General features: G+C 44.0%; 1 protein-coding gene across 3 annotated transcripts in view; it reads right to left on the bottom strand.

Moving 5' to 3' along the window:
- RYR3 (ryanodine receptor 3) overlaps window positions 1–12,120 on the bottom strand; it is a 585,375-nt gene that overhangs the window by 164,283 nt on the left and 408,972 nt on the right. For all 3 annotated transcript variants that reach the window (XR_003092800.1, XM_025197735.1, XM_025197736.1), the window contains 3 exons: window positions 7,929–8,044; window positions 7,541–7,608; window positions 3,195–3,316 (listed from right to left, as the gene is read on the bottom strand). Coding sequence is in view for 2 of the 3 variants with exons in the window: in XM_025197735.1 (XP_025053520.1) it covers window positions 3,195–3,316; window positions 7,541–7,608; window positions 7,929–8,044 (306 nt within the window). In the remaining variant the exon portion in view is untranslated. The remainder of the gene's footprint in view (window positions 1–3,194; window positions 3,317–7,540; window positions 7,609–7,928; window positions 8,045–12,120) is intronic.

Below are 12,120 nucleotides of genomic sequence, written 5' to 3'. Positions count from 1 at the left end.
GAACTTGGCCAGTCCACTTCTGACTCCAGTGTCCACATCATTAATGAAGATGTTGAACAATATGGGTCCAAGGACAGAGCCTTGGGGGACCCCACTGGTCCAGGACACCACGATGAGTGACTTCCATCAATTACTACCCTCTGGGTCCAACCACAGAGCCAATTTTCCAGCCAGTGGATCGTGGTGGACCCAAGGCGACAATTGGCCAGTTTTGCCAAAAGGTGATCATGGGATACCAGATCGAAGGCTTTTTTGAAGTCAAGATATATGACATCAATCTCTTCTCCCTTGTCCAGGTGATAGGTCACCTGGTTGTAGAAGGAAATGAGATTGGTCAAGCAAGACCTACCCGCGACAAACCCATGCTGGCTATCCCTTAAGATGTTGGCGTCGGCCAGTCCATTAAGGATGGCCTCTTTAATAAACTTTTCTAAGATCTTCCCCAGGATAGAAGTCAGGCTGATGGGCCTATAGTTAGCTGGATCCACTTTCCTCCCTTTCTTGAAGATAGGCACCACATTGGCTTTCTTCCAGTCCATGTCCAAATTATTTTACATATAATTCAAGTGACTTTTGTGAAATCCTAACATCTCCATTGTGATCAGCAGACCTTTGAAAGTCAGCAGAGATGATAGAAGGAGAGCGGTGCCCACAGTGGATGTGTTGGGGATGGGGCAGAAGAAGCATGCCTTTAGAGGGGTGGGAGCACACCCACCATGGCATGTGGCCACTTAGAAGTTGAACAGCCATGTTTTAGGTCTTTCTGTTTCTAAAGTTTGATTCATATCATGTCTGTACTGAGGAAATGTTCATATCAAACAATAGTATTTTCAATTCAGCTTCTTATATTCCTAACACCACCTCTGCTTCAGTCTGTCTATGACAGCAGCTTTCTGCCATGCCTCATTCTCTCTTACAAAAATACTCCACATTGCAAGGCAGGGCTCTTATCCCCACAATACATAACATTTTAATCAATATTTTACTTTTGCAGTTGAAGCCTCATGCAAAGAGGTACAAAGAATTATGTCCTTGCTGTGCGTTTAAATTCAGACATTGCTGTGTCTCAGGGTTTGGTCATAGAGGACAAAAATAAAGCAAGTCTACAGGCCAGAATCAAGGAATAATGTTAAATGAATGGGTTGATATTTTGCATTTTCTACATTTTTTTTCACATATGGCTGTCATCCCCATTTGCAGTTTTTTTTTTATAAGAACAGAAAAGGACATTCATCTGCAAATTTCTTAATTTTCTTCAGTTTTAACTAATTATGAAGCTACCATTGTCAGTTCCTCAGACAATGTTAAGTTTTGCTGTGCAAGCAGGATTTTAACAATTTGGTATGTATGCATATACGGTTTATCCTCCTAAAATATACTGCTCACTGGATGAATCTACATGAGCTGTTTACTGTGTAGTTGACTAATTAACTGCCCAGTAACCATCTCAGCATTTATACATGCACCCCTATTAGGGCACACACAATGAATAAGCTTCACAGCAGGATTGTAAAGCAGGGTAGTACTTGTAAATATTTACTAGTACTATCCAGCTGCAGAGTATTTTTGTGTGCAGCAGCACCTGTGCAGATACTGACCCGGCTGGCAGGGACACGAGGTTTCATCTGTGGTGGGTCTTGCCTGCTGGCTAGTCCTGCACTGAAACACCATTGTGTCCCAGTCAGCCCCTCTGCAGCACATTGATCCCAGTCAGAGCAGCCTCAGGCTGGCAGGGGCCCCCCGTCAGCTGGTACTGCTGCGACCCGGGACAATGTAAGGTCTGGGCACATATACAGACGTGTTCCCAGGAGCAATAAACTGTGGAGCAATAAGCTGCCCCCTAATGGCATATGTAAATACACCCATTCTGAACACAAATAACATTTATGAGCATGGGTGACTGGTGCGTCCTGATCCGGGTGGGGGGAGAGGGCACCAGCATCCGATCATCACTGGCAGCAAACCGGAAATGCCGGTGGTAAACCTGGAAGTGCTGCTGGTGCTTCTCTCGGTGCACGCACATTCTCAGGTTGGGGGAACTGGCCATCACCCCTCCCTCCGCGGCCAGCAAGGTGCAATCTCAGGGGGGGAACATGCCCCCCACCGTGCCTCCCCTATGTGTCGCCTATGTTTCCGAGAACATAAATGTAAATTGGTTCATTCATTTATGAATGAAACAAACTGAAAATGGGTACCCTTGTCAAACTGTTTATCTCCAATAAATCTAATAATGGAATATAAGTTGCTTCAATTTTCCCTTAGAGTAAACCTTGCCAGGAACCTATTTGCTAACAACACTGAAAGCCTTTATCAGTATTGACCTATTTTCTGATGCTGGCAGCAGAGTTTCTTCTGATAGGGTAAGCAGAAATTGGGGGATGGGTAGGAAGGGGAGGGGGTGTGAAGGGAAGGTCTATCATTCCATTGTTAAGGATATTCAGGTACAGCCATTAGCTATAATTGGACTTTTGGGATGTTTAATAATTTTTGTCTGGCTTGCACCACACTATTATTTTTACATTTTGTTTTAGTTCTAAAGAAAGTTATTTGAGTCCTGGAGCCTGATGTTATCTATTTAGTAATAAAACTGACACAGTAGTTAGTAGCAGATATGCTAGCTTCTCTCTTATTTTTCTGCATCCTTTTTCAGAGTGTGAAATTCTAGGAATGAGAAACTAGTCTGTACCCAGGGATATTCATAGCTTGACACTGAGAGGTGATGACGGTAATTATTCCAGAGTTGAGTTAAGGGCAGCCAGAGCTTCTTAGCAGCCATAAAGTAGCTCGTCCTTCCTGTTGTGACTGCTAACAAAAGGTGGCAGCCTGTGAAAGCAAGGGTGCAATACTACTAAACTCTTAACATAAGTTGCTAAACCAACATACTGTGATACTAATTTTTCACTCAAAACCAACCATGTTAAAAGATTTTACCTTTTTAAAAAACTATTATTGCAATTATTTGCAGTTTTTACTTCATTTTCTTAATGAAATGATTGATTAAAAATTATCACTGCCACACCATGAAATATTTTCAATTAAGAATAAAGATGGAAATGGTATTCATTACCATTTTACTAAAAAAGTAAAATCTTGATTCATCAACTATTTTAGTGATTGGAAGAAACTACTGCCATTTTCAATCATTAAAAAAAAATCGTGTATGCTTCATTTTAATCGCACAATATTTATCTTACCTTGCTACCATTTCTTTTTCTTTATTTGAAGCATATCCACTGCTACTGAGGGACTTAATGGGAGATGACAGGAAGTACAGGCAATGATTGGTAAAGTACTGGTCAACTAATGGTAGTAGAACCTAAAAGATATGAATATAAAATGTACTTTTGATATGTATACAAGATATCAGTAAGTATATCCTGCAGGATCTCAACAAGCCATAATACCTTTATGCCTCTTATTACTTTTAGATGTTATATTACAATTGCATTTTATAGTCAGAATCATTGAGAAAGAGAAATAAAAATCTCCGGACTGTCAAATTCAAACTAAAAAAATGATATACAACACAACAAATAGTGTACTTTGAGGTGTTGCGATTCCTCATGAAAATGAAGATTGGAATAGTAGAATATTAAGGATATAGGAGATCTTGGGTTATTCTCTTATCAGTTATCTATTGAGTGAAAGTATTAGGATATGGATAGATGTTTACATATTTCAAATGCCTTAAAAGTGCTTCAGAGGACAAGTAGTGTGTGTGTGTGTTTATACCCCTTGATATGTTATGGAGCAAAGGCGGCACAGCAGTTGGGCTCAGCTTTATGGCAGCCCTTATTGTTGCAGCTCACTCTGCCTAGCTGCCTCTGCCAGACCACCCCACACCCAGCATTACAGGTGCCAGACAGAGTGGTTGGGCAGGATCTCCATGGAGACTGGCTTGGGACCCCTGTGAGCAGGATGTGCTCAACTGGGCAGATGAGATAGAGCCGCAGGTGGGCAGCAAGTGGTGTTTGGGACCGGAATGGGAAGGCAAGGCCAGGGCCAGAATCTTGAGGTGGTGACAACATGGGGTTGGGGGCTGGGGCACAGGGCAGACCTGTGATCTGCTCCCCACGTGTCCCTGCCTGTGGAACTGGTGCCAATCACAGGGACATGTGTGGAATGGATCATGGCTCTGCCCAGGCCCTGGCCCTGTGCTGTCACTGTCCCATGATCTGGCCTTAGACCTGCCTGCATGTCCCACTCCCAAGTGCTGCTCCCCACCTGCCTGCATATCCACCCCATCAGCCTGGCTGAGTGTACCCTGCTCATGGAGGTCCCAGGTCGATCTCCATGGAGACCCCACCTCGTCCAGTGCCCCCGGTGGTGGGTATGGGGTAGATGGGCTGGTACTGGATAAAATTGAATGAGTCCTCCTCCCCCTGCTGCACTGGGCCATATCAACTCCCCTCCTTCCCTGGCCCACTACACCTCACTGAAACTTCTTAAATGGTCCTCCAACCCAAATAATTTCCCACCCTACCTATGGTGGCATGTCTATCCCATTTTTCTCTGTAATAAACCCTGGTTTAGTTGAACATTGTTTGTGTGTGGGGAAGTTTGTTCACTTTAGAACACCCAGTTAAGATTTATTTTGACAGGTTTCTGGGCAAGGGTTCAAACCAGATGTAGAAAATTGGTGTTAAACCCCTAAATTTGGTCCTTGTTATTGCTGCCCAGAGCCTCACAGAAGGTTACATTTACAGTATGTAAAATACGTGTCAGTAAAACATATGCCAGTAAAAAAGTTTGTCAGTAAAAAAAAAATAAAATAAAAAAAAAAAATTCCTGGAGTGGCTTTCCTGGCCAGGACAGTCCCCACCATTCCACTCCCCACCACTGATGAAACTAAGCCAGGAGAGCCCTGTACTCCCCCTTCCCCCACCACTACTGCTAGCTACTTCTAGAATTGGGAGGACCTACACTGTCCTGCCACTGTTATAACCAAGAGAGCCCTACAGTTCCCCGCCTCCCCCTCCCCGTCCCTTCCCCACACATCTAGTCTCCAATCCCTGCATAGCTCTTGGTTTTCTGCCTTCCACTTAAGTGAGAGGCAAGGGGCTTTAGGAAAGAAAGGGAAGAGAGGTAGGATTCTCCTCACTAACACTGGCTCCACAGCCCCTGTCATGCCCCAGTCCACAGCCCCCATCATGCCCCCTGACTTCACTGCCCCCATCATGGAGGGGACAAAGGGGATTGGAGATAACCCTGTTGGGGAAGGGAAAAGGCTGCAGCCTCCTATTGGATCCCTGGCCAAAGAGCATTTTGCTGTACGTAGTGGCAGTGATTTTGAAGTGATCTAGCTGGGTGGGGAGGAATTGGGGTCACCATGAGCTGTATGTCTATCCAGCAGCTGAAACACTATGGGCACTTATACACATGATGGATGCCTGATCCAACACATGCTAATTAGCACACATTGAAGCAGACATGATTATCTGAGTCTGCTGTGAGTCTGCTGGAGCATGGTAATTAGCACACTCCAGCAGCCTCCGTGTCACGTGTATTCAACGTCCCTGCATTTCAAAATGGTGGCAGGGGTGCTTTAACTAAACCTTGCTGAACGAGCTTTAGTTAAAGTGCACCCATTGCCATTTTCAAACATGGGACACTGAATACACCTGACACTGTCAGTGCTTTAATTACAGTGGCTCTCAGAGCTACTCTAATTAAAGCGCCACCCCTTGTCCACCACGCCCCGGAGCACATATATAGACGCCTTACATTTATTAATGTTTCCAAGCCTGTTGTGGTTTCCTTCAAAAGTTTTGTCTGTCTGCACTCTTAGAACTACCATCTTAGGGCCCTCTACTTTCGTATTTTGCTCTCAGCAGCAACTGGCATCCAACGGGATGTGCTCTTCATCTTTCTGTATCACTAACCAATACTGTCTCCGAGAAAAAAAATCTGAACTTAAATAGTTATTCATTTATTCTTTGAAGCTTGAGAATTGTAATTGTATCCTGTAAATGCAAGTACATATGCCATTCTTATGCATATAAATACTGAATCCTGTTATTAAATAATACTAAGGTACATATGCCACAGTAATATCCTTAGATAGCAAAACTCAAAAATTACTTGTATGTTCCTGTGGCAGCACAACTTTGGGTGCTTTCCACTTTAAGGTCAGGAGGCAGGCAACCAGCAGGTGCCTGAGTGGCTATTTTAGGACCTAGTTCTTATAGGGTGAGGTAGCAGTTTGCGGCCAAGAGAGAAACATCACCTGGCTGAGCTACAGCTCAGGAACATCTTGAAGGTAAGGGCAGGAGCTATGGGGATGGTCTAGAGGCTCTTGGTCCTGGGCATGACCTAAAACTGCACCCTGCCAGGGTAGGGAGGCCTGGTGGGACTGCTTGTGGTGGGGCAGTCTCAATTAAATACCAGGACTGCTAACCTCCCTGGTGAAAGGCGGGTAGGAGTGCCTTAATCCTTGCCCCCACCATCTGGTGGGTAATTGTGTGAGTAGTGGGAGCAAGGTGGCCCAGGAGCATTAATAGCGAGACACCTGAGCCCAGCAGGGATGTGAGATCCCAGAAGCCCAAGCGGGTAGCTTGTTGGATGTAGTATGAGGGCCCACTCAGAGTAGGGTGCAATAAGGGGCACCTGAAGGATTGAGCATATAGGGGGGTGCAGAGTAGAGCTGCTGAGGGTGGCCTGAAGGGCTGCACCAGGCATGTACCAAGTAGGGCTGCTCAAGTGGCTTGAAGGGAGGTACATGGGCCAACCCCAAGTGTGTGTGGGAAATCAGTTGCCTGGTGAGGGGCTTAGGATGGGAGCAGCTCAGTGTTGGCACAAGGTTACACCACACAGAGTAGGTGACCTTGAGGAAGCCAAAGTTGATGTGTGGTAGTGCCAGGGAGAGAGTAGCTAAACTCAAAGGCCCAAAGAGATTGCTTGAGGGGAGCAAGGGCAGTAGAGAGTGGCCCAGTGATGGGCAGTATGCAAGAGGCCCCTGTGAAAGCGGGGTGGAGTGCAAGAGGCCTGCTGTGAGAGGGAGGGCAGTGTGAATGATTGTGTCAATGAGGCTAACAAAGGACTGAGCTATCCCTAGCCTTAGACTGGGGAGCAATATCTATCTGGATGCCATGTGCAAGGCTTAGGGAAGGTTTGGAGCTGTGGACAGCACCACCTGGCATCGGGGTAGTGTAAGAGCAGTCTCCTGCTTAATAAATAATGTTAACATTTAAGTCATGGCAGGTGAGTCAGGGAAGACTGCCTTAGGCAGGGGGGCAGGCCAACTTGCGATCTGGCCACGAGTTTGCCCCGTCACAGTCCCACAAAAGAGTATTACATTTTACCTATTATAAATAGGTAGCCTTTTAGCCTGATACCCTTACTGCATATAAAAATCATTCCTAGAAATAGTGCCTCAAAGCAATACTTCTGCAAATATTATTTATCAGTGTTAGATTCAATACCCATGGAGATGGGAAAACAGACATTTCCTTACATGCATAACTCTGTAATATTAACACACACTGTGTTCTGCATAATAGCAGCAGTTTTGGTGCATTCCTTAAAGTATTAAGTTACTCACTTTAGCGAAAAATTTAATTTCTTGATCATGTGGGGATTTCTCTGTTTTTCCACTGGTAACAATGGCTTCTGAAAGGATAAAATCAAGGCAGATATGAATACAGATGAGGAAAAATCAAATGTTAAAGAACTCTTTAATCCTTTAAAACAGCCTTACAAACTTATTTGTGAAGGAGTAAAAATTATAATTAATATGGTGGCACCAAAGACTCAATTTGCAATTTAAAAACAAATAACTAATTATCAGAAGCTTCCCATGTATTTTCTCAATACCAGTAAGTCATCAAATGTGAAGTAGAAATTTTAATATAATACACTTTCTTTTTTGTGGTAAAGCTTTGATATTAACTACTTTTACATTTTAATATAGAAACACTTCAGAAACTTACCTAAATGTGCAATGAACTCTTGAGCAGAGTCAACATATTTTAAAATCTTCTTCAGAAACTTAAATGCAAACCTTTTTTCCATGGATGAAGCATCCAGTTCCATATCATTAAGACCCCTATTTTAAAGAAGGTTACAACAAAAAATATTATGAAGAAGTCATACATAGTACACCCCTGTGAAAAGGTCCAGAATTTTTTTTAATTAATTTATCAAGGCAAGTTTTCATAAATCAAAATATATCTATCATAGCAATTCTCTTTCCATATATTATAATGTACTGACTTCATAAAAGCTCACACTTTTAGAGAAACATTTTTGTTTACAGTTAATCATTCAGTATTACAACCTTAAAGAACTACAAGCACTTTATGAAAGTAAGCATGAGCTAATTTTGAGTCTCATCCTGTTGAGTGCTGACCACTCCATTTCCACTGACTTCAGTGAAAGTTGAGGGGGTTGAATGCTTTATAGGCTGTGGTTAAATAGAGCCTAGCAGGATTGGATCTCATTAGCTATCCCTAAATTTTTTTTAATACCAGTTATCTCACTTTGGGCTATAAAAAGAATAACTGGAAAGTCAATAGGACTTAGGTTACTAAGTCTTGCAGAGTATGTGCAAGTGTTCAAATAAATCAGTGGAAGTTCAGCAGTTTAGTTTAAGTGGTTGCAAACCCTATCAGTACAATACTGTACAAGTGTTCAGGGGTGGCTGCATGCTCTGCAAACAGACTGCGCTGCCAAGAGCACCTAGTCGATAGGCCCCACAGTGTCATCCCAGCATGCTTTGAAGGCTCCCCAGTCTACCCAGAGACAGCTGACAGCACCCCAGGGCATAGTTTCATAGTTTGCTAGGGTCAGAAGGGACCTAAGCAGATCATCAAGTCCAACCCCCTGCCATGGGCAGGAAAGAATGCTGGGGTCAAATGACCCTGGCAAGGTATCTATCTAGCCTCCTTTTAAAGAACCACTAGGGTAGGAGCGAGCACCACTTTCCTTGGAAGTTGGTTCCAGATCCTAGCCGCCCTGACTGCATGGGTCAGGACTGACTGGGTGGATGCCACAGAGTACCACATTTCCTCTTCCTTATAATACCCCCTTCCTCCCCTTCAACTGTCAGGCTTTCCAGTAGAAGAGTCTCTCAATTTCTCCTCTAGGAGCCCACACTGGATCCCTACCCCTCTGGCACCAATCAGCAGACCCACTTCCAGTGCAGGTTGGGTGGTTCTGGTCAAGATTGGGGTTGGGTACTGGTGGTTCTGATGCTTACAGGTCACATGCTGGGGGTTCTGTTTCTGGGAGGGGGCAGGTTAGGCCAGGAGTGGGAAGGGTCAATGGAAGGGCTTTGCTCACAGTGCTGATGCACCTTCCAGCATCCTGTCTCTCATTGGAGCATGGACTGTTGCTATGGGAAGGCCTGCCTCCATAGCCAGAACTAGGGCTTTGCTGGAGCTAGGGCTTGTGCTGCTGGAGGTGCCAGCACCCTAGCTCTCAATTTGGCAAAGGATACTGCCATGAGAAACCCTGTCACCACTGCCAGGGCCCCAGAGCTCTGGCTGTGGTGATGCAGTCATACACACACACACGACCCTTTTGGGGGTCCAGGTCAAGGGGTGGAGGAGGGCAGTTGGTGTGGGGGAGAGGCAGGCTAGGGTGCTGGTGGGTAGGATTCCCCTGCCTGCTCAGGGTGATACAACTTCACAGCTTGGGGTGTGGAGAAGGGATGGACTTTCTTGGCCCCTCAGCTGTCAGGGGGAGTGGTTTGCCATGTCTTAGGTTCCAGTGGTATAGTGTAACCCAAGTAACAGACTGTCTCATTGAAGGCTGTTGAGGGGCAGGGGTGGGAAGACCAATGACCACTGGGATGCTGGAGAACAGTGTGGAGACTTCTATTGATAGGGTAAATGTACAAGGATTCATTCAACTGGTAGAAGCACTATCAGAGGTGTCTTCTACCTCATTGGATAAGGCAGAAGTTTCTACCAGACCTGCCATTTTTGATCTGGTATAAACTCCTTGAATGTTTGTACACCAAGTTCTTCTATCAGAAGAACTGTGATTCTACCAGTAGAAATGTAACATTTCTGTGCAACCTTAGATACGTAACCATTTTTTTGAGGTGCATATTCTTCAAGCCATTTCCTTGAGGCATAATTCAAATTAATTGACAATAATGGTGAGACATCCTAGTGGTGAGACATGATTTATTAAAAAAGGAAAACAACTGATTTAAGAAAAATGTTACACCATCCTAATTACACCAGAGGGCCGGGAGCAGTTACAGGCCGACCTGGACAGGTTAGATCAATGGGCAGAACATAATAGGATGCAATTCAACAAAGATAAATGTAAGGTACTCCACCTAGGAAGGAGGAATACCCAGCACACTTACAGGTTGGGGGATGTCCTTCTCAGCAGGTCAGAGGCTGAGAGAGATCTTGGAGTCATAGTTGACTCCAGAGGTGAACATGAGTCGGCAGTGCAACAAGGCCATCAACAAAGCCAATCACACCTTTATCATGTATTAGCAGATGCATGACCAATAGATCGAGGGAGGTGATGCTCCCCCTCTATGCAGCACTAGTCAGGCCACAGTTGGAGTACGGTGTCCAGTTTTGGGCACCGCACTTCAAGAGGGACACGGAGGATCTGGAAAGGGTTCAGAGGAGGGACACCCACATGATTAGTGGTCTCCGTGAAAGACCCTATGGGGAGAGGTTGAGAGATCTGGATCTCTTCAGCCTATACAAAAGATGGCTGAGGGGTGACCTTGTGGCCGCCTATAAATGTATCAGGGAAGGACAGCAGGGAATTGGGGACGCGCTGTTTACCAGAGCGCCTCAGGGAATAACTAGGAATAATGGGTGCAAACTAGTGGAGAGTAGATTCAGGTTAGATAGTAGGAAGAATTTTTTTACAATAAGGGTGGCCAGAGTCTGGAATGGGCTTCCAAGAGAGGTGGTGCTATCACCTAACTTGGAGGTCTTCAAGAGGAGGCTTGACAATCACCTGGCTGGGGTCATCTGAACTTGGTCGTCTTTCCTGCCAGGGGCAGGGGGTCAGACACGATGATCCATTGGGTCCCTTCCAACTACAATCTATGAATTTATGAATTATAGGTGAACTTGATCTCAGTGAAATTCTCCTGGCATTGTCTACATCATTTATTTTGTTTGTTTTGTTTTGCCACCTTCAAGTCTCATGACCATATATATTTTAATTTTTTGTTCTATTTTCAAAAAAGACTTCTTTTTATGTTCTTATCTCTTCCACTCTCTTACCTCAATGTTTGTTCGACATTTACTTTGCTTGCTATTTGTTCATGGTCACTCCATTCTTGTGCTTCTTCCCTCTAGTGTTATGTAGATGACAGTTTATACATTTCAGTGTTCTGTTTTTAAAGATTCACCACCTTTTGTGCAATGTAATGACTCTTTATGCATTTATCCTGGCATGCGGTGTACAATTACAGTAACAGCAAGTGTCTGGCAGCTATGTATACCTGACAGCCATCTCCTGCTGCCTGATTTCACAGTGTGTAATGCAACAAAATATGCTGCTTACTTTTACTGAGGATACAGTGAACATACTCTTCTTCAGTTTATATTATGTCATGATTGCTAAATGATTGCATGTAATTTCCAGAAACATCAAAAGGAATTGTTAGCTCCATTAAACAGCAAAGAATCCTTTATTGGAGGCAACAAGAGCAGCTGTCTTCTTGCTCAATTTACAAGCCCATTTACAAGGAACGAAAGCATCTTAAAGGGACTTCAGACCATTTCTAATCTATACCTGAGTAAAGCCTGGAAAAACCTATCTAGAGTACATACAGTGCACTTCCAATTACATACCAGTGTATATGATTTAATTTAACATGTATTTGAATGAATTTCTAGAGATGCAGTATTTGTATTCATAGGTTTCAAAACATGCTATCTTGATATATCTATCTATTTACATCTAAATATCCTTACATGTAGAGAATTAGCTAGTGATATATCAAGATAACACATTTTTAAATCACTGCTTGCAATCATTATATCTCTGTCTGTCTATAATTTACACACCCACATACATAAAAAAAAAATCAGGAAGAGGTTGTTCTATAGGAATGAAATTCATGTAGATGCAGATGACAGCTGCAAGGCCCACTGCACCAGTCAAGGCTCATGAGAGAGCTGCACAGGGCTC

The sequence above is a fragment of the Alligator sinensis genome, unplaced genomic scaffold, assembly GCF_000455745.1.
Source record: "Alligator sinensis unplaced genomic scaffold, ASM45574v1 scaffold262_1, whole genome shotgun sequence".
NCBI classification, from domain to species: Eukaryota; Metazoa; Chordata; order Crocodylia; family Alligatoridae; genus Alligator; species Alligator sinensis.
The sequence above is the reverse complement of the archived record's forward strand: the minus strand, read 5'-3'. Positions and strand labels throughout refer to the sequence as shown.